General features: G+C 40.5%; 1 protein-coding gene across 1 annotated transcript in view; it reads left to right on the top strand.

Annotated features, from left to right (window-relative positions):
- gfra4a (GDNF family receptor alpha 4a) overlaps positions 1 to 23,086 on the top strand; it is a 187,664-nt gene that overhangs the window by 42,534 nt on the left and 122,044 nt on the right. The window contains exon 1 of the mRNA XM_046063513.1: positions 13,721 to 14,047. Within this exon, the coding sequence (XP_045919469.1) occupies positions 13,990 to 14,047 (58 nt within the window). The 5' untranslated portion in view covers positions 13,721 to 13,989. Of the gene's footprint in view, positions 14,048 to 23,086 lie in introns of the transcript that reaches the window.

Below are 23,086 nucleotides of genomic sequence, written 5' to 3'. Positions count from 1 at the left end.
TGCTTTACAAAATGAAATAAAACCAGAGGCAGATAAAATGAGAATAAGGCCAAAGAACATAAGCACAAACTAAAGACAATAAAATTAATGATTAAAACAGTTTATATATAAAAAACATATCAGACATTTCCAAAAGCTTTCACAATAAGAAAAGTTTTAAGAAGAGATTTGAAAGAAGTTAGAGAGTGTGTCTGAGTTCAAAAGGCTGAGAATTACATAGTGGTGGTTGGGGGGTCACAAACCCTGACCTGGGAGTAACCAGCGGGGCTTCATCTGTGGATCATAATGGTCGAGAGGGCACACACCAGGTCAATAGATCAGAGATGTATTTTTATCAGCAAAGCTATTTAAGGCCTTAAAAGTGAGCAACAGAAGAGGAACTGGCTTGTCTGTTTACAGCCCAAGCAAGCAAACTCACGTATTATATTAAGAAGCCAGTCTGCTGTTACAACTATGATCTGATTTCATGCTGTCGTGTGAGCACTTTTTCACACATTAGCAGGTCAAGGTAAAGCTGCCTTGCTGACAAGTTGTCTCGCTTTGTATTGTAGATACATTTTGAAATGACAATCAAGGTTAGCACCAAACTCAGACAAAAATATTGCATTTCCTGTGACAGCTTCCCAGTAAAACTCCAAAATGTCTGATGGGTGGGAGGTAAAGGTTAAATGTTATTGTGACATTTACACTCAATCCTTTACACCAAAGCCAAATGACTCACTCATTTAGGAGTCTTTCATTGGCACAAACATTTTATCTAATATGTTATACTGAGTACTGTTTTTGTGTGCAACTTTATGGCTCCAGTTTAGTGTTTTGGTTATGTTTAATATAAGTTGTAATATACTGTGTAATATGAAACTCTATAACCTCATATGCTGTACCCAATAGCCTATGAGACTATAAATAGACAGTCACATTCTACTCAACAAATGCTGATAACATGGAAATAGGGGATAGTTTTCCCCATAGCTAAACGGAACTAAATATAATACTAAATATAATAATATAATAATTTTACTGATATGTATTATGCATATCATGCATATTACTTAAAACTCATGTTAAATTGTTTATTCAATTATTTAATAAATATTGTCTACATCATTTAGATTAGATTCATCTTTATTGTCATTATCCAGAGTACAGGTACTGAGCTTATTAACGTAGCCCATTACTTACCTCAAATTTGCTGTCCTCTATTCATGGTCAGTGATACTGTTACTGTGGTCCTTGTAAACATTTGTTTCCCTAATACTTGACCTCATAATCTGTCATTAAACACGTAAAAGAAAATTCTGCATCCTCCCTGTTTGATCAGCACACCGTGGCGACTGCTCATCTAATCTGTCATGTGATCAATAGTACCAGTTTAAATAATAATTTTTGTTGTTTAAATTAATAGATCATTCTGGTAATGAGTTCAACACCATTTGGTGGAGGTTTTATATTCAAATGAATGTATTAAATGTTCTATATGAATGATTATTGTTCTCTGTTCAGACTGTAACCTGAGAGAAAGAGAGAGACAGAGAGAGAGAAGGAGTGAAAGGTGTGTGTGTGTGTGTGTGTGTGTGTGTGTTGACTACTGACTCAGCTGGAGAGGGCAGACAATGACAATGGTGATATTCAGTAATACTCATGGCAACTGGGGCCTTAATTTAGACATGCTGCAGTTACCCAAGTACAAGGCTATTTTGTTTCACGCATTGGCAGTCTACTCATAATTTTTGTACATTTGGCAGATTTATCTTCTGCATGTAAATGTAATTTACTCTACCTTTCACAATTTTTATTTTAAAAACCTTCAACAAACAAGTCATATTTCAAAGTACTATATTGTATGACCTATAAATTCCTTTAAGGCAAATTGAAAGGGAGAGTCATTTTATCTGTGTCATGAAATAACAACGCTCTTTCTTTTTTTTTTGTCTCGGTAATGAATGGAATAATTAGCTCTGTGAGGCTACTGTCGAATGAACGTCAGCATTAAACCATTTCTCATTTTGACTTCCTCTCCCCAGATGGCCTCATTGATTTATCCATTTCCACGCATCCTTGCTGTGCATCTGAAATATGCCACTGCAAACACATCATGAAAACAGGCTCCGAATTGCCAAGGGCATATGGGTCTTTTAGCTTTTATGCCTCGCACTTCTTTCTGAACACATCCGTCTCATCACCTGCCCACTGCGATGGCCAGATATTATTATAATTACACCACAGGCCTGCCTTGAAAAGCCTGAACACGCTACAGCATTGTTTGGCAGCCTGTCTACTGCTTTTTTTCTACCAGTTTCTGGTTACAACTCAAGCCTGCAATGAGAGCAGAAACTGATGCTGCAGTACATTGGTACCACTGCAGGGGAGGCTTCTCATATTCAGCTTCATTTTCAAAGCGTTTTCATTGTTGTTGTAAAGGCTAGTGACAAGTTGGCACTTGGATGACATGCCCTGTGCTACATGGGCGAAGCAGAAATATGTTGCCTGTTGAAATCTCTAATCATTGTTGTAGCCAGCAGTGGGGGATTTTATACACCATCCAAACTTCTGGATAGACAGCTTCTCAAGCGGCATGAGCTGTGTTGAAATAAAAGAAAATGTAAAATACTCCCATCAGGGTCAAACATCCTGTATTCATAATGTGCACAAGTGAAAGTACAGCAACAAAATGTGCTTAGTTTGAAAAGTAAAAGTATTCATTATGAAAAATGGCCCTTTTCATAGTGCAAAGTCATTGATTCATTTATTTGTATGGAGCATTTAAAGGGTTACAAGGTTGTTTATTTTTCATTATATAACACAAGGTTGTATAACGAAACAAAAGTTTGTAGTCCCTTCTGGCTACACACACAGAACTTAACAGAAAATTAAATGTGTATGTGCAGAGAGGGCATGTTAAGGATACGTGGTGTTATAGAAGCAGCGCACCAATTTTTGCCTGTTTAGGCTAGTCACATTCTCTTCAGTTCCTAACATTTTTAATGCTGAAGTTACTTCCTCCTGATGGAGCTTACTACAGTTTTGCTACATTCAGATATTGGGTGACGAGACCATGCATAGGACCCTATAAAATTCATTTTTAGTTTGTTTAGCGACTTATAGTCTTGCATCTACTGATTTCACTTCTGAGAGTTTGTTGAAGCGAGAAGCGCTAAGCCCTCGCTGAAACACAGAGGCAGAGAGGACAGAGGCAGCGCCTGTAAACACTAAAACATAGTTTTTCTGTTGAAAATGGTTATAATGCGAAGGAAACTCATGATTTCTATAAATTGCATAAACATTTTGGGAGATTCCATAATATTTTATAATTGCATTTTTATTGTCAAATTCCACGGTTTTGTCCAAAGTTTCTACATCTTTCAGGGGGGCAGGGGGGCATTTTGGGGGCACCCCTCAAAACAATGGTAGGGGAAACACTATGTTTATATACAAAGGCTATATACACAGATACATCCAGAACAAACTGCAGTGCTTTTTTGAATTTGCGTCAGGGGTGAATGTAAACAGCAGCAACAAAATGATAAAATGGTTTCATCTTCAAATTAAAAAGTCTGACATTTGGGAAAAGTGTCCATCTTGACTCTGTGTGAGGACCAAGCTTCATCAATGCAAAACACAGAGTCCACTTATCTTGCCGGAGTCTTGCGCTGACAGCTCGGAAACACGGACCACCTGCCGAGTGCTTGATCCAGGATGTTAATGAGGCAGGTCTCTGTAAAGATGTGAGCACCACAGTCTCTGATTCCGTTGCTTGGCCAACACAAGTCCCATTTTGTTCAGATCGGATCTTTAAGAGCAGCATTAATTCAAATCTGGACCAACATGGCTCCTATCCGGCTCTCTTTCCTCTCTTCTGAGCGATCACCACACCTGCCGTGGTGCCTGATCTAGTTGGTGGTTTATTCCAAAAAGCCCATCTTCCTTCTCCAATGTATTTATGTCATAGGTAATACGTGTTGTTTTTGTTGTTTTAATCTTGGAGCTGTGCTAGGTACTAAACCTAACCCTGCATTCACACCAAACCCAGTGCAACATTGCGCAGAGCAAGAGCATCACGTTTTTTTGGCATATCCAGATTGATTTTAGAATGTCTGGAGCAAATAAAATAAAATAAAAAAACACATAAATGTGATTTTTGCAAAGCAGATTCAAGCCACATTTGGAGTTGGTTTGAAATGCTGTCCCAATCAGATTTCTTCAGATGGGTCCCCGTTGGGTTCAAATGAGATTTGAAGGTGTCTTTTGCGTAAATCCTACACATAACGGCAAATAATCCTACACATAAATCAAATCCAGTGCATCAGAGCAGCTGAGCAGAATTACTGCTGCATGTTGTCAAGTCACATTGCAGAACAACTCCATCGCACCAGACAAACTCAGCACCTGATTGTTTGGGGGTGCGAGATGATGGATCTCCATATCTCATGTTTCCGCATTAGAAAGCCGCATCGTTGTTACTGACGCATGTGGTGTTACTACAGCAACCCATGCAGACGGGTTGGTGACGTTTGGAGAAAATTCAATCCGATCACTTGCAGATAACTTGTGCGGACAGTCTGTCTTAAAGACCTCATTTGAGAAACAAATCTGATTTGTCTGCAGTCAGAACAAAGCTGTGATTAAATTAACAGTTTAATTATGAATTAGCAATGCAGTTAAAGTGCACACTGCACTGCTAGAAGTCTAAAAGTCTGGTAGAGAATTACTAAATAATGATAATATTTTCTGTTGTAGTCAAATTTAAATATATTTATTCTGTATATAATTACTGGGATCAACCTAAAAATACTAAAATACAAATACAATAATATGTAAAGCACTTTGTAATATTTTTTTTAAGGCTGCTGTGTAAAAATGTCTTATTACTATTATTCAGAATGCACCTAAGCACATGACTTAAATAAATGTAGTTAAAATAAATCTACTTTCCATCTTTCATTTTATTACAAGATGCAAAGAGTTCAAAATGTAGTGCAGTAAACATGAACAGTCAGGCAACATTTTCAGTAATTGTTTACACTTTGCATAAAATTCTATCAGCAGAGACTCTCACACCAAAAAAAAGTATAAGCTTGGACATAAAATGAGACATGCTGAGTTCCAGTCTTCTTAGACCTTTAAAGGCTATAATTCACAGGGATTGTTTTGCAGCAGTATGGCTTCAGTATGGCTCAGTAATATTGCCCACAGCGGGGACAGAATTTGCAAATGGGACAAAATCAGTATGGCGACCAGGAAAATGCCATCAGTCCAGACCTTCAGTTACTGCACCACAGGCTTCTATTTTGACCTATAATTCTGTTTAAGGGGAGGGAGTGTACAGTGTAATGAACTGAACAGAGTACCACAATGAGCCATTAAAAAGCATAAGTTAAAAAATGTGCTGCTTGTGATTGCAGCTGCTGTTTCACACAACCTTCCTGAAATGCAAATGGACAGTTCAAGTGGTGATCTGCCCAAAAGGGGGTACAAGTCAAGTCAAGACTTTAGTCCTGTTTGAGACCAAAATATGCAATAAATAGTAAACTTTGCATGTCGTCAGGAAAGACAGAGCTGTAAATCTATAGAAGTCTTTCTCTCAAACTACTCTGAGTATACAGACCATAGGTGTCATTTAAACTGGGGATGCTGTCCCCACCACTTTTTAAAAGCATAATTTGGTTAAAAAAAAAACATTCTGAAATATAGCTTTCAGTTAAATACCAAATGAAAATGCCTTTAGAAAGGTTTATTTGCACATTAAGAAAACATGCAATGTAATATATAGAAGAAACATATGTGCATTGTCCAAAAAAAGGAACTTAAGCTAAAAAAAAAAACAAGCTACTGATTATAAAATGACCCAAAAATGTGCAGCACCAGTCAGTGACTTTAATAACATCTTGACACAGTTTCTTTTTGGCCAAGTTTTCTGTTTTCTCCAACAACCGGAAGTTGAAGAATCGTTCAGTATTTTTTACTTTTTAATTAGACACATCTACAAGTCATCTCCACTGCAAACTTTCTGCACACCCCAATCACCTCTGTCTATCACAGTGAACATGTGCATGACACATCAGTAGTTTATTCAGTAATGAGATATGGTGGACTGTCCACTGTTCATGAAGGCAGTTACTGTGGGTTATATAATTAAAACCAATTGCATATGATACTAGTGTTGTGGTGGTGCTATCAGCACGAGAAGTCTAACACTGAACTATAAATGAAGCCATGCACTGTATCTACATCATTACTGCTGTTAACCTCTACCGTCAAGTATAAATCCAGCTTTAGGCTTCCCCTTAAAAGGAGTTTTACAAACCTAGTCTTAACTCAAAATGAATAACTGTAGTGGAAATAGAGAAGGGTGATGAAAAAGGAGGGCGCAGCACAGTGCCTCTTCACCATGGTTGCTGCACAGCTACTATTGCTCTCATGTCCAGTGCTAAATGTTGGCTATAGTACCTTAAACCAGACACTGCTACTGCTTCCTCTACTGCTGCAGTGCAATTACCACTTCAGCTGAGTACTCTGTAATGCACTAGTTTCATTAATGAACTATGGGTACGGCACAAATTTATTTTTCTGAACATGTGCAAATCTGAAGTTTTCACATGACAGGTTGCTGATCGAAGGCACTAAAATGTTGAGTTGAGTTTAGTCTGGGGCGGTTGCTCTGAAGGTACGCCAGACTGTTGTGTACAGAGGCCATGAATAATGTACTTTGTCATAATTTAAAGGGGCATTATGTAGTTTCCAGCGGCCACTAGCGGTGCGGTTTTAAGATTGCAACCAGGCGTGTGCTTGTTCGTACTCGCTTGAACTCATGAGCGAGCAGAATCCGAAACACAACCGCTTTCATACAGAAATCCTGCAATAAATGCAGGAACACCAGCATGCAGGCTGTGGCTTTTCACTCAGACATGTTCAGGCTCTGTTACTTCAACTCAGAGGCGGATCGACACCGGCGCCGTACCTTTCATTCAGCGCAGCGAGACACCGGCATATTGGCACAGTACTCCCGAAAAAAGGCAAAGTGAGAGTGGCTATAGACAGGTAGGGAGCCAGCTTCACACAACATGCTGGAAACTCAGGTAAACTACCACTACAACATTACAGTAATATTTTTATCAGCTTGATGTTGAACTAATCCATGCTCGTTACATGATGATAAAGTTACACTGCATTTAGCCGATCGTTATTCGCCTGCTGCTTTCAGTAACTGTCTTTACTATCTGTGTATCTTTCACCGGAGGCTCAGCAATTTCAGCACAGCTACATGTTTTGGATGATAATGAAACTGTTAGTGAGCTTGACTGAATATTATAACGAGATTGTGTCAAACTTTATAGCAGTTAGACCGCAGTAAGTAACTTTACTGTAGTGTTAGTGGATGGCTCTTCCTCTGGGTTGTTGTGACCGTTTTGTTGCAGTGTTTTATATAATGTGGGTCATGTTATTTACAGCAACTGAGAGGTGGAGAAGCTGTGTACCTGAGTATCAGTAAAAGGCAATAAATCTAAATTGAACGTAATGAAGCAAACAGCAGCAGGTCCGAGCTACTGTAGCGTTAGCTGGTTGCTCGTGGCTGCATCACTATGGGATAGTAAACAAATCGCTCCACATTTTTACCATTACATAATTTCTTGCAGGCTTTGACACTTTGACATAACAGTGGTACAGAGGAAAGTAACATGGGTTGCATTAGTTGGTGAAGTAATGTGAAAGCGATATAACTTTGCACCAGACAACATTTACAACTGCTCGGCGTTAGCCGGCAAGCTAACGCTATCTAACTTGAGCCAACTGAAGCACAAATTCCAAATATATTTTACATGCTTTGTAGTAATGTTAGCTTACCTGTCCAGTAGGATGAAAGCCAACTCTGGGTCTGTTGCGGAGGTTTCTCCATGATTCAAAAACCCTGCCTATGTTGATCCATGTTTTCGTCTGAAGTCGATCCGATTCACATTTGGCCTGACGAGCTTCAGCAGATAAAACTTGTGCTGGGAGCAGGTCGTTTCTTAGTGTTGACTCCATGTCGTAAGTTGCAGTGTCGTCGCTGCAAAGTCAGTAGACACAGCGAGAGGCTCGGGAGTGCGCATGCAGGTGTCAGTCACTGGATTTCGCAGAAAATCTGACCCGGAGCCTTCAAATAGGAATAGGAATACTTGCCTTCAGAGTTAATAGCCAAACCCGGCAAGTGGATCATTTTAATGTCAGATTACAACCCCTTCACACACAGGCAATAAAAAAAGGATTAATTTTAGTAGAAAAACTACATATAGCCCCTTTAATGTAAGGTGTATTGATGAAAGGACCATTTGAACATTTCCCAGCTGGATAACACTGGCACATTTACAGAAATGTTGGTTAATGTGCATTTTCCCTATAAATGAAAAAAGAATTTGAAATAAAACATCAGTAATGTTCATATTGGCATGTGTAGAAAACCATAAACATTCTTCGTATTCATCCAGCAATGGCCAAGATGAGAAAAATCTGAGTGAAAGTAGATGTGAGACAGACAAGTTGATGAAACTGTATCAGAAACACAGAGCAGAGTGTTGTGCTGTGGCTGGCCTTGTGACATTATCACGAAACTGTATCTTCATTGCCCAGCAAGTCTTTATGCACTGCGGCCTTGAAAGCTGTTCCAATGTGTGAATCAGCTCCATTGCTCAATTTTTTTTCTTTCTCTTTCCCTCTTTCCCTGTCCGCCTTCCCTTCTAATTTTTCTCACCATGTGTCTCTGCAAGACTATATATCAGCAGGCAGACACTCAGAAAAGAACACATTTCAGGAGCTGGCATTAATTTGAATGCATTACCACCTCTTAATCAGCCCATTCAAAGTTGTTGTTTTTTATATATATATATATATATATATATATATATATATTATGACCTAGCAGAAACCTGTCCCACATCCTCTCCTGGCATCAGCATTGCAAAAAAACTTAAGGGCAAGGTAGCTTTTGGAGTCACTAGAAGGGATACAGAGTGGAAGCAGAGGCGGGGACACAGGAGAGAAACCTTTGGAAGAATTCGTTTGATTCAAAGCATAGAGGTGGGAATCAATATGCCATCTTTTTTGGCACACACTGTAATTCACGGGTGTTGGGAGAAGGGTAAGGCTAGGTTGTACTTTCAAAACATTCTGGGAACACCTTTTTGGAGACCTGAATAGGGACTCTTCTGCCTTCCCATGGCAACTGTAGCCAGTTTGCCCTTGAGCAAGGCATTTAACTACCAGCTTCTGCTGCTCAGTGGATGCGTTGCTGGACCACCCCAAGTCTATAAATCTAAACCTCAGACTTTACTCACCCTCTGGTGTCACTGTAGAAGAAAAAAACGTTTTCTTTGTGCTGTTCTTGTTAAATCTGCAATTGGCAAGAATGTTATGAATACACTTGTTTTAACACAGAATCAGGCAGTGACAGACAAAAGCGTCCGATCCCAAAGTAAAGACATCCCATACATTCATCCTGACAGCCCAAATGAGACCCTTTTGTTTGGTATAGTGACATATGTATTGAGAGGAAGTAACAAATTAAAATTTAAGAATGAAATCCAAAGTGTCAGCTAAACTGCTTGCGAAAGAACACACTGTGCTGATAAAACTAGTGCGACCCACTATAGACCTTTTTACTCTCTTGCCCTTTAGTACACACACACTATTGAGAATGCTGTGTGCAGTTACTGGCATTACATTACATTGTTACAGGATCTTCTGGTAACTGAAGTTCTGTTTTTTTTTACTCCTCAAACGTCAATCATCAAACACTTTGAACACAGATCAAATTCTCCCACTCCCATATACAGTCCTAGAAAGGGGGGGAAGAACGAAAGAAAGGGTTGCCAAAGTAGCAAATATATGTCCATGCATGCTGAGATATGCTGTAGTGGACATACTTTGATGGTGAGTAATTGCCAGGAAGGATTATGTTGTGGCTCTGTTTCCCTTCTACTAACTGCATTGCACTCGCTCAATACTGGACCAGTTTCAAAAAATGTTGTCCCATTTAGTCACTTAGACACAAGAAATAGGGTCCAGGTTGAAAAACACTGAAGTTAACCTTTAAGTAAGTACTTATTTTAAACAAGACCACAATGTTTTCCTATTATTATTAATTCCAAAGTCTTCTCTATGCCTAAATCAAACTTAACAACTTTCATCGTCACATTATGTCACATTTTGGAAGGCACAAACAAATGATATCATGCTTCTGATACAGGCATCAGTTCAGAAAACTAACATCAGTTCATGAACTACTTATTTTGTCTTTTAATTTGGAGGACTTGTTATTATAGAGACGTGTCCAACTGTTTAAAAGTTTTTGAAACTGGAGACCACATTTCGCATCCAATCTTCTACCAGCAGGCAACATTGATTTCTTTTAACCATGACCACAACCTTTCCTTGCCCTTAAGTTGCCTAACCTTAACCAAACCTTACCCACAGAGGCAGCACATCAGAAAATGCTTAAATTTTAAAATTTTAAAATTTTTGTAAGCCACTAGCAACTTATGTTGTCCTACCAGTGTAGTGCCGGACCAGGAAACATCGATACGAGTCATTTTGGAAGGCGAAGTCAAACAACCTATTTTATCAAACAAGTACTACTATGTTAAAGGCAGAGGGCCTTCGTCATCATGGTTACAATAAGTGGAGCTTTCTAGCAAAGTTTGAGGAGCAGGACCACACATACCATATATGCACAACTAACCCATCTCCTCTTCTTGGCTCTCGCATTCTGCACCAGAACTGCTTGATCTACCGGCATTTGCACGGCAAATGTTGCGAGAGCAGTCATTGTTCTAAGCTCACAGTAAGCTCACGTACTCTACGGGAAGTAGAGTGTGTACGACTTGACGGCAGAGGTTTTATACCCCACCCCTGCAGTCACTGTCAGCTCACATTTGATCAAGTCAGTGAAAGTCAGCCGCAGACATCTCGAACGCACCCCATTGCCACCTATACCAACCGCAGCAGCTCACTCTAGCCATTGGTCCTGGCACTGGCATGCAAGCACCCCAAGCTATCTTCTTCGAAAAACTCCAGCAGCTGGCTCTAGTTGGGGCTTCTGGCACAGAGATACCAGTGCCCCCTGCTGCCCACTACCAACACTACAGCAGCTGGTTCCAATAGGGGCACCTGGCTCTGAGATCCCAGCGTAGCCAGTATGGTCCACAGGTCTCGGCCACACCTTGGTGTGTTCTGGTGCACAATCAGTCACTGGACACTTGCACATCTAGTTGAATTCAGGTTTATACCTGTTTTGAGTCCAAAGAGAGCAAAACGGCGTCATACAAATCTACTTTCTCAACAACATGCCCCTCACAGTCAAATGCAGTGAAGACCGACGAGAGATGAGAAATTGTGAATTGGTCTACTAACAATCAGTAGCCAGCACAACAATACAGTCTAATACAGGACTGTCAATACCAAGAAGGATAAACTTGGAAACATTCTTCTTCTACACTAGCAACAGCAACCTACATCATCCCGGGCAAAACACATGTCTAGCTTTAGGGAACGCCTGTAGCTAATGTTGTAGCTGCCAGTACTTCCTCTTAGGATGCTGATTGCTACAAACAAACATGGACACAAGCGCACGTCTTCAATACATTACATTACATTAATTCATTTAGCTAACGCTTGTATCCAAAGCGACTTACAACTGCTGTATTTATGTCAGAGGATGCACGCCTCTGGAGCAACTAGGGGTTAAGTGTCTTGCTCAGGTACATTACATTTATTCATTTAGCTGACGCTTTTATCCAAAGCGACTTACAATTGCTATTCGTTTCTCTCACACCAAAGGCATGTGTCTTATCCACTGTTCCATCGCCTCCCTCACGATGCCTTGCAAGATGGATTGTTCGACCTTGGACTTTTTGTGGTACTATGTCCTTTAGGGACCAGTAACTCAAATATTTGAGTGTTATTTAAGGAAATAATGAAGTTTAACATTATCAAGTAACGGTTAAAACCAGATAAACCAGGTTGACATTTTTATTAGCAGACAGTAGTATGGCGTCTTCAACCACCACAAAATAAGCTGTTTTTAGTGTCTGACGCCACCAAAAAGATGTATATAATCATGATATAATCATTTAAAAAATTAACTAGAAAAACAATTGCCAAAACCAGCACAATAGCCAACTTATCACAGCTCAGCAGTATATATTTAAAAATATTATGGAATTAAATGCTTTAAAGTTATTTCTGTGTAAAACCACAAACACTGTGGGATGTATATAAATCTCTACAGTTTCTCTTTCTCTTTTACATACACAAATGACCTTATGATACTGACAGCGTACATGTGTTGTGATCAGTAAGTAATTAAAAGTGGGCTTCAGGCTAAGGAAAAATCTGCAAATGTAATGAAAGTTTAAAAGACACTTAAGAAATCAAAGAGGAGAAATCATTGACAAAAGCTGCAGTGGCCTCTGAGCTATACATGCTACTGGCCTTGGATAAGAAATCTTCCTAGAAACATCTATTCTACCGCAGTATATTTCCTTACTGTGTGAGTAGACTGCCCACTCTTATCAGAAAAAAAAAATAAAACGCTGAACAGAAGTTTGTAAGTGTCTAAGGTTGTGCAGCTTTTTCTTTAGAAACAGAGTATGATCCTTCCCACGTTTCTGTGAGTGTCAAGCTTTTTTACATATTGCACAAACAAGGTTTGGATGAAAGTGTCCCTGCGATGCTGTAAAAATTCCAAAAATAAGCTTGAGGAGGCAAAACAACTCCCAACAGAGAAACCACTCAAAAATTAATTTCTCATCCAGAGTGTGAGTTTAACTGCTTGAAAATAATTCAGGCTTTGACCAAAAAATGCATCCATAACAACTGTCAGTATGAAGAATTGAAATATTCTCCATGATTTATGGAGTGCTGCTTCTACAGACTTATTCGGGCTGCATGGCAAACACTTTTATTATAGATAAAAAGTAGACAATGTCTCAAAATAATAATAGTACTGCTTGTCCTGAGCGTCAGTCAGGCCCACTGTTCCCAAAACCCAGATGAAACTAAATCATTCTTTGTTCTGTTTTGAAAGGAGACCAGCATGAGCACATTAGACAGCAGGTAGCCTCAAACAGCCCATGCTGGCTGCAAGATGGTCTCTTCATTTTTACCATTAAGAGGCACAGACACTGTGAGTCAGCCTCTGTTTTTACTGTCTGCTGGTCCTGTGCTGCTGCTGCTGCTGCTGCTGCTTCTTTTAGGCCCCTAAAATATTTTTATCAACAGTCTCCAAATCAATGATTCTCATGCAAGTTGACTGTGGTAGTTTCTCTTTTTGGGGGGAATAACCTACTTTAGGAGAAGTGTTGATATGGTCTACCCACCCATACAGACTATTTTAAGCAGGTTTATTGTTTCCGTTTTATGGCAGTATGAAATAGGCTATCGATTTAACTTGTCCTATTTCAACTTTGGCCAAGATTGGATTTTTAAACGAGCTGGGCTGGGCATCTCCAGTCGACCCGCCTGGGAGCAGAGGATCACAGGGATTGTGAGACCCGCAGGTCGGAGTGCGCAAAACAACGCGCCCCTGTGATTCATCCGCAGTTTCCAGACGATGCGCAGGTGGAGGCGAGGAGGAGAGGAAGCAGCCGCTCAGGACGGACGGATGAAACGGGCAGGGATGTTCAATACTCTTAAGGTGTATTTCATCTAAGGAACGAACTGTTTTTCTCCCCTTTGTCGGCGTTGCATTGATTTGGAACAACTGGCTTGATTTGGTGCAGCTGTAACCCATTTTTCCTCCATGACAAAAGTTTGACTGTTAAAAAATGATGCTCTGCTCCGCTCCGCTCCTGTTTTTTCATGCAATGCTGTGGATTCCGGCGTCAGCGTAAGTGGCCAGTCATCACTTGAGAAATAGCTGCGATTATTTCGGTCTTAATTTCGGTGCCAATTTCAACAAACAGAGGGCTTTTATTCTCGCACACCATCACTCGCCCGGGATTGCATCCATTTGAATTAATGTCGCACTCCATAATGGACTTCCTCGGACTGTACTTCTTACAGCTGGCTCTTATTGGTAAGTTGAACAACACTTGTGGTTGAACTTGTACAAAATGAATGCGATGTTCTGCAGCTGGTCGTTGCTGCTCGAATTAGACCTGTCCGAGCTTAATGCTTATTAGTGGAAGTGTTCTTAACGACTCCTTACTCGCTTGTTTTTTGTCAAAGTTGTATTGTAAGATATTTCTTTTCCTGCGAGATCAGCCAGTGGGGTTAATGTAAAATGATACACTACATGGTCCCGGGCAGAGCAGAGATGCTGTTTGTTTAAAGAACTAGATAGAAAAAAAAATATTATTTGATGGGTGACAGTAATGAAGCAGTGGCACTTGTCAGATTTTCTCCATGTGCTTGGATGGATTTTATCAGCATTAGAGCAATTTTACCCAGCCGGCAGAAGCCCAGTAGGCAATAGACTCCCTGTGTATGCAAATTGTGTGAGCATAGATAACGAAAGGAGACTGTCTTTTTTGCCGCTGCTGGTCCCCCGAATGACTGCGAAAATGCCAATGCAGAGAAGTGTGTGTCCAAGTGTTTGTGTGTTTGCGCGCGTGTACGAGCCTTTGTGCTTAATTGTGCGCGTACATGCGGTGTGCGTGCTTGTGCACCTGCCTTTGCAGGTGAATTGTGTTGTCTGTATGTGTATGCTGGGGGCGGAGCGGAGTAGCAGCCGGTGTGTGCGGTGTTTGGTGCCTATGTGGGAGTGACTGCATTTGTGCGTGCGCGTTTGTTATAAGAAGCATAAAACTGCCCAAACAAAGTGGTGTGTGCAGGATCAAATCAAACACTAAATTCATGAGCAGCGACCACCAGCACTGCATGCCCACCAACACACATGCACACTCAGCCTTTTCTATACCCAAATCTATTAATCATGTTACCTATAGGCTGCAACTCTCATTGTGCCAGCTGGTGTTAGTCATTTCTAATGTCAGGGCTGTTTTCTGTGGGTCTAATTTAAAATTCATCTGTGGTACAAACTCTGACTTTTTCTGATTCTGCTGCACTCTGTTCTGCAAAATTCCCCCACCACGGAGAAGGAAAAAACCTTCCTGCAGAGTGAATTCAGGCTGGAAACAGGACGTACGGATGGAAGGATTTGTATTTGTGAGATTTATAGCGTAGATGATGACAGCTCTCCATCTCAGACTCCATTTCCCTTTGCTGCAGCTGTGATTTCAGCCCCTCACAAGTGGGGAGTGTGCTGGAAATTCTGGGTCTCCCAGACACGATGTTCCACTAACTCGAACCTTGAGCACACACACCTGCAGCACTCCTCTCCGCCACACTTTCCCTAAAGGAAGGGATGCTATTATGTCCCCCTATCTTCCCTCACTTTTCACATCATATGTAAAACATGTGTCACCATGCTATACTGTCACTCAAGACGTGAGCTGTGTGAGTAAGTGAAAGCAGGACGTGAGGATGGAGGGTAGTCAGTCTTTTTTCCGGAGATATTCTCACCTTGTCAAATAGATGTGTCAAAATGGCAGCGAGTCTCTCACCCAGGGCCTCATGATCCCGTCCATCAGCCTCACAGGGAGGCAGATGCAGAGAGGGAGGAGGAGGGAATCAAAGGAACTGAAGCAGCTTTAGCCTGAAGGTTAGAGAGCGGAAGAGGCAGGTGGTCGGTTTGAATCCACAGAGGGGATCGAAGTGGGAGGAGCAAATTTGTCTTAAAGTGCTGTTTTAGGAGTTGAGTGCACCTGAAAGATTTCTTAGAGAAAAAGTGATGAATACAAACGTGGAATTTGCTACTAAATTTGAGTTGCCGAGATGTAATGATAAGGTGCAGAATGGCATGTACACCAAGTCAATTCATGGAAGATGGATATGATTGATTATTGTACGTTCTTGTTTCACATTTAGTGTAAATATTTGTTACTGTATTTTCATTACATTTTTAATTGTGCATTTTCTGCATTGTCTCATTTGTCATGCAGAGTAGCCCACCACCACTTGAATCTTAAACATCAAACATAAAAAAACACTTTGATTAATGGGTTGCATTTTGTTATTGTGTCCAATTAACAGCACTAAAATGTGTGAAAAGTCCTATGTACATTTGAAACTGGAGCTTTCATGGAGCAAATGAAGGCGGCATCAGTTTCTTCAGCAATTTGTGCCAAAGTGTCATTGAGCATGCTTACCAACAGCAGTAGCTTCTAGGTGTGTGTGTGTGTGGAGACTGGTTTAGCTAAACTTTTGAGGACTAACATTTGACAGCCCAATGTACTTATTAGGACGTATCAGCTTTAAAGCACGTATTGGCTATTAAGTTTGTGTGTGTTTGCATGCAGCTCTCTTCCCTGAGCCCCTGCTGCAAATAGAAGGATGCTCCTCTACAAGTTGCCAGGCCCAACAAGGCTTAAAAAAGTGCCTTTGGTGCCTGGGGCTGTAATAATATCTGTCCAATCTAATGTGTCTTCCTGATGAAGTGAGGTGTATGAAGTGAATAAATGTGAGTTTTGTATGCTGTGTTTCTGCATGTCGTTAACATGCGGGGATAAACTCGTGCTTTTAAAAAAAAAGAAGGGGAAAAACAAGCCCCTATTTACTTCAGATTTAAATTAGCATATTTGCTGCTCAGTCTTGTGATGCTTCAGTGATTATCTGCCCGCACCGCTCTGAACATTTTGCAATCATTACTGTAATTAGTTGACCAGGTTCAGCTGCATATTATTCTTCTCTAAGTGGTAGGAATTAAATGAACACACCCTACCTCGGCATTTGCGACATGGCGTCAGATTTGTACTGTTTCACATATGGTGAATAGTTTTATATACGCAGCAGTAATTGGCTGGCAATAAGTAATAATCATAAACATAAATGGCTGACTATTTGAGGGTGGTATGTATATTTTTCCCAGTATGAGTTTGTGGTGATTGGTTCCTGACAAGGGCAGCAGTCATGGAGGGAAGGAATGAACAATTTGAGGATGCGTTAAAACTGCAGGGGCCCTACAGAAAGGCAGACTTGGGTGGCTGTAAATCAGATTCATCAGGCTGGGGGCCCAGTATCACATCCTATTTAGAGGCCCAGTGGATTGAAAAGGACATCCACTAATTGATTTTATGTTTTGGCAACACTGATGAATATGTGTAATCTGTTTCAAAATGGTAGCTGTCATCAGTTACATTCAGTGGAGAAAAAGAACAAGATGATCAAATTACAGATGCTAAAATTAAGTAATTGCTTGTTGAATTTTGAAAGAAAATGTTAAGGGAGGAAACTGTATAAAAAATTACTGGATGTGATTAGATTTTCCACAATCATAGTCATGACTGATGATAAAAAACAAAACAAGTGAGAACTTGTCGAACTAAAGTTCAAGTATAATACAAATATATATTAATTAATCCTTCAAAACTGTTTTATGTGAAGTAGTTTTGTGAATATAAAGAAACTGATATTATCAGCATATTTACACTCAATAATTTTATACTGTAGCTAACCATGGTTTGGCTGTTTGATTATGTCAGAAAATCATCACTGATTAGCAGAGCCATTTTGATTTCATATTTTGAGAACTCTGGAGCATAGTTACTGAAAAGTAATTACAGTGTTGAGACTACAGCACTGAGCGTAAGGCGGCTGCTAATTACCATTCCTCACTAGGTACTTATTTACCGATTAACTTTCCAGTCCAGTTGAATAGATTTTTAAAGTAGTCCTTCTGTACTTGGCATAATTATTCACTGCTTTAGAATGATCTCATTTTTAGAAGACTAGTATAGCTTCATATACTCTTAACACTGCTAGAAATCACAATGTTAATGTTCACTGAATTCTTTTTGTTTTGTTTTTATGCTGTGATTTTTGCTTGCTTTGCCCACATTTTCTCTGAAACAAATGATGTGCAATGTCTTACATTTCTTTCCAGTGTTGACACAAATGTGTTGACAAACAATAGCACCGGTATCGGATTGGTGTTCGCTAACAGCAGAAACCCTGTCTGCATCAGGAGGGGAAAAGTTGGATCAATGCATCTCTAGGTGGTGGAAGACTTGACTACTTATTGCCAGGAATCAGGACAAATCTACAGCCAAACATCAAAATGGGCCCAGCAATGCAGCATAGTTCAGAGTTTTTTCATGGTTTATTTTTCTTATACTGTATTAATTGAATTTTGACCACGAGGGGCAGAAAAACACCAAACATGCTGGAAGAAACATAGTCCTGACACATTATTACCAGGTAAAACAGTTATAGCTAACATATTAGCAAACTGTACCTATTTACACACCCAGTACACACATAGACAAATTGGCCTTCATTTAGAATTATCTTCATGTCCACCTGAAGAATGTAAGTCCAATATTCAGTCTCCTCTTAGTCTTGTTCTTTGTTTCCACTAATTAGCTGCTCCATGCTTCAACTTGTAGTTGCTAACTTTGTTTGTCTGCTTTTTGGCATTGGGCAGGTAGCAGTTGGTACAGTGGGATTTTTAGAGCTTGTTTGCTAAAATAGCTGCATCCTGCTGCAGAAAACTGGGTTCATTAGATTACTGAGAATGAACTCTACAGTAAATGCAATAAAAAATAAGCTGAAAGAGGCTAAAAAGTCCTATAGAAAAGTGGCAGTTTTCTTTGTTTATTTCTGTCAGAATGAACCCACATAGCCATTTGAATTGATGTTATGTAAGAGTATTAATTAATGTGTCTTTAAAGTATAGTAAAGTTTGACGTACGAGATCTAATCATGTATTTGAGAGTTTCACAGCACAGAAATTACCGTGCAGAGGGACAGTGACAGACACTCTACAGATCATAAGAAGAACATTTCACTCTACACAAATAGCTTGCTAATTAACAACCCCACACACAAACTCACACGCATAGAAAGGCCTCCCGTGTATCCAAACCAAACTCCTTCTGTCGCTCTCAGCAGTTATTCAGCCTCATCACCATGCTTTGTATGGGAATGAATAACTTGCTCCTTGCATGTTTGGTAACCTTGAATTGTGACAGATAATATTATGGGGTTTTGCTAGTATGTGCTTTATGCATTTATTCTGACAAATCTGAAGTCCACCCCCTCACCCCCACCACCTGACACATGTATAATTCATACTTACCCCTCTCTCTCACCGGGTCCCCATAGTTGGTGCAGCAATGAACAGTTTCTTGATTTCTCTTATAGTGGATACTTCTCTGTGCCTTCAAGTTCCTCTGACAGAGAGAATCGAGAGAATAGTGTCAGAGAATTACAGAGCAAACATAGCGGGAAGAGGAGGAGGTGAATGCGAATAAGCCGTGTGTGACAGCAAGAGAAGGGATTTATTTTTTCCGTGAGGCTGGAGCTGTCGTTGGGCATCTAACAGACAAGAGATATGTATCCTCTGTAGAGCATCTGCCCAGTGCAGAGTTGCTCTGTAGATCCCTGGTACGTTACCTCAGTTCGGGGCCTCAAATTTTCTGTGCTGCCCCTTTGAATTTCATTTATGTTTTCCTGATTGTTGTTTATGCAAAAACCTGTTGCTATACATCCCAAAAGCAGAGATGGTAGAGATGGCTTGCAATCTGCACCCAGGCCCTTCACATTTGAAGTTATAATTTTTGACACTCAATCCATTTTGTCTGATTGATTTATTGATTTCATTTGTCATTTGACTGTCTCATCACTGAGAGAATACTTTGGCAACACAGCCTTTCTAACTGTCATTATGACTCAACAAAAGAGTTAAAACATAAAGTCAGATGGCTGCGGGTGTCTTTCATTGGTGACTAGTTGACATTTATAGCCGGTTGTTCTTTGCTGTCTCACTGCTGCACTGTGTTATCTCTGCCAGGACAAGTAATACTGTATGTATAGTACAGCAGATGGAAGCAATTACAGACTATCGGCAGTGAAGAAAAGAGCAAAATGGACACCATAAGATGGAGATAAACATTCCCTGGAATAGAGGGAATCAAACTGCAGCACTGATGCTGGTATGGAGGATTTTGTGGGATGAAACCAAAGTGACAGTGCTCCTTATTATGTTAAAAACCCTGTCATTTCCTCTGGCTTTTGTTGAGGGACGATTATGCCACAGAGACAATTACCCTGCCCTTGCCGTGCTGAAATGATATGGCATTTACTGCCACTGTATTCCATAGCCAGACGTTTAACTTTTTAATGAAAAGGCTGCAAAATGGTCCAGGCTGATTGTGAGAGAGCCTAAAAGGCTGCAATTAATCAGAAGAAAAAGTTTATAAGTGGGGGGAAAAGGTAGAATAGAGTTGGATTGGCAGAGAGAATGACAAGTGGTAATGAAACAAGCTAGCAAGGCTTCAAGGCCCTTCATCAAGTGTTCACAGTACTTCAAGCCTGTAAGTGTGTCTGTCAGAGTATATTTTAAGTATAAGGAACTTTCAGTTTCTCATTGCGACTGCAGCAAACCATTATCCAGACCCATACAATATGTAGGCTGTTATTACATCACCATTTTATTGAGAGAGCGCTGGAGGTGACAATCATATTCTCATCTTGCGTAGATTAAGCTGACATAAAAAATATTGTTGATAATCAGAAGGACTCTGCTTCCATTCACATGATCAAGGTCCATAATACACAAATACTTTTCTGCCCTGTTGCCAAGAGATAAGCCTCCAGGTGTAGAGTGAAGTTTACTGTTGACCTATGTTACAAGGTGTGTCTCCATAGTTGTGTCCCAATTACATACTGCATACTAATTGTATGTGGCATCGGTCAGACTGTGACTTTAGAATGCTTCTGCCCTTTAAACTTAAAGGGCAAGATGGACATGTTTCACAACCGTGTATAATTACTTTAGTTTTTTGCAGCTGTGAGCAGCACCTCCATTTCCACAAAAGTGTGCATCAACAGCACACTCAAAATTAAGAGTTTTTTAATATGTAGACTGTTTTGAGTATATATTACTTAATTGTATCACTATTCCAGCGTGAACACACTATACACACAGTAGATTTGGTCTGTAGTTGGTACTCACATTTGCCATCTTAGTTTGGATTATTCCTTGACCCAGATGCCAATAAAAAAGCTGGTATTGAGACTGTCTATGGTAGTGATGTTTGGAAGTGAGAGAATGAAACTGTTACTTTAAAGGGGCTATATGCAAGTTTTTCAATGAAATGAATCAAATTTTCATTGCCTTATTGTCAATGGGCTCAAAACTCACTTAGAAATTAAGCACACGCCTGTTTTCTCCGTTGCTTGCATCAGCCACTATTCTGCTTTTAATGTGGGAACTCCGGGTCGGATTCAGCCCTGTGCACGCTCCCAAGCCTCTCTCGTACTACAGCAACAACACGGCAGCTAACGACATGCAGCCCACTAACACCATAAAACAACAGGCTCACAGCAAAACACAGACTCCACGTAAGGATACAAAACAACTATAAAGTTTTATGTGCTGAAGCCCATCAGACCAAACAGGTTCAGATGATGTCGAGTAAGAACAAAGTGAGCATTGGTAAAGCTGGAGAAACACAGAGAAAGTTACGTTAGCTCGCCGGCTAACACTGAGCAGTTGCTAATGTTATCCAGTGCAAAGTTTTATCGCTTTCACATTATTTCACCAGCTAACGCGACCCATGTTACTGTCCTGTGTACCACTGTTGATTTAGACTGCAAGGATGTAACGGTAAAAAGCAAATGTGGAGCAATTTGTTTACTAGCCTATGGTGATGCAGCCAGCTAACGCTACATTAGCTCAGACCTGCCGGTGTTTGCTTCGTAACGTTCAATTTCGGTTTATTGTGGTTTTACCAATACTCAGATACACAGATTCTCCACCTCCCCTCTGCTGTAACTAACGTGACCCACATAATATACAATACTGCAACTTCACAGCGACAACAACCCAGAGGAAGAGCCATCCACTAACACTACAGTAAAGTTATTTTCTCTGGTCTTATTATTATAAAGTGTAACACAATCTTGTTATTATATTCAGTCCAGCTCACTAACCGTTTCGTTATCATCCAGTACATTTATTGCTGAGCCTCCGATGAAAGATACACAGATAGTAAAGCAGCAAGCGAGCTAACAATGTAGCACGTCGGCTAAATGCAGTAAATGTACTGTGATCATGTAATAAGCATGGATTAGTTCAACCTGCAGCTGACAAAACTATTACTGTAACGTTGAAGTAGGGGTTTAACTGAATTTCCAGTATATTGTGTGAAGCTGTCTCCCTGCCTTTCTATAGCCGTTGTCACTCTGCCTTTTTTCCTGGAGGATTGTGCCATTATGCGGCTGCCTGCGCTGAATGAAGTAACGTTACGGAGCCGGTGTAGATCTGCCCTTTGAGACGGGAACGTTGAAGTAACAGAGCCTGAACATGTCTGAGTAAAAAGCCACAGCCAACATGCTGGTGTTTTGCGTTTATTGCAGGATTTCTGTGTCGAGCGAGCACGCGTACAAGCACACGCATGGTTGCAATCTTAAAACCGCACTGCTAGTGGCCGCTGGAAACTATATAATGCCCCTTCAAGAGAATGTTGTAATAACTTAATGTTGCTTGGCTACCCTGTTTTATCCTTGTTTCTACTCCTTGAATCACTTTGTAAAACAGCTTAAAATGTAAACGTGAATATTTAGGCAACTGTAGCTTTTCTCAGAGTGTTTGTTTTAATGAAAATACATGAGAGACACACACTGGGGCTAAGGGTTAGCCATCTCTGCCTACCACAGCTCACATCTAGGTTAGGTCAGATTAAAGAAGTAGCTCCTCAAGTTGCCGTCTTACTTTTCCCTTAGCACTCTCAGCAAATGAGAGCAGACCAGCAGGAGGCAGAGGGAGCAGAGATCCCCGTCCAGAGCAGGAGCCGAATCGAGATGACATCTTGTAGCTCTTCTGCAGGGGCCCCGGGATCTGGGGAGCTAATTGGTTTCTAATCAGAGCTGCAGTTTCTGCTGTGGCGTTCCGCTCAGCCTGTTGAGATAGAAATAGAGAGAGAGTGTGAAATTGGGACTCAAGAATCAGGTTCAGTGCCAGGCTGTCAACTGACTAAGCCAACGGGAGGTGGAGGAGGATAGGGATGTGTAGAACGGGCCAAATCTCAGCAGGCGATCCACCCAGCTTGTC

This window comes from Micropterus dolomieu, linkage group LG11, assembly GCF_021292245.1.
Source record: "Micropterus dolomieu isolate WLL.071019.BEF.003 ecotype Adirondacks linkage group LG11, ASM2129224v1, whole genome shotgun sequence".
Taxonomy (NCBI): Eukaryota; Metazoa; Chordata; class Actinopteri; order Centrarchiformes; family Centrarchidae; genus Micropterus; species Micropterus dolomieu.
Note: the sequence above shows the minus strand (reverse complement) of the source record. Positions and strands in the feature narration are given on the sequence as shown.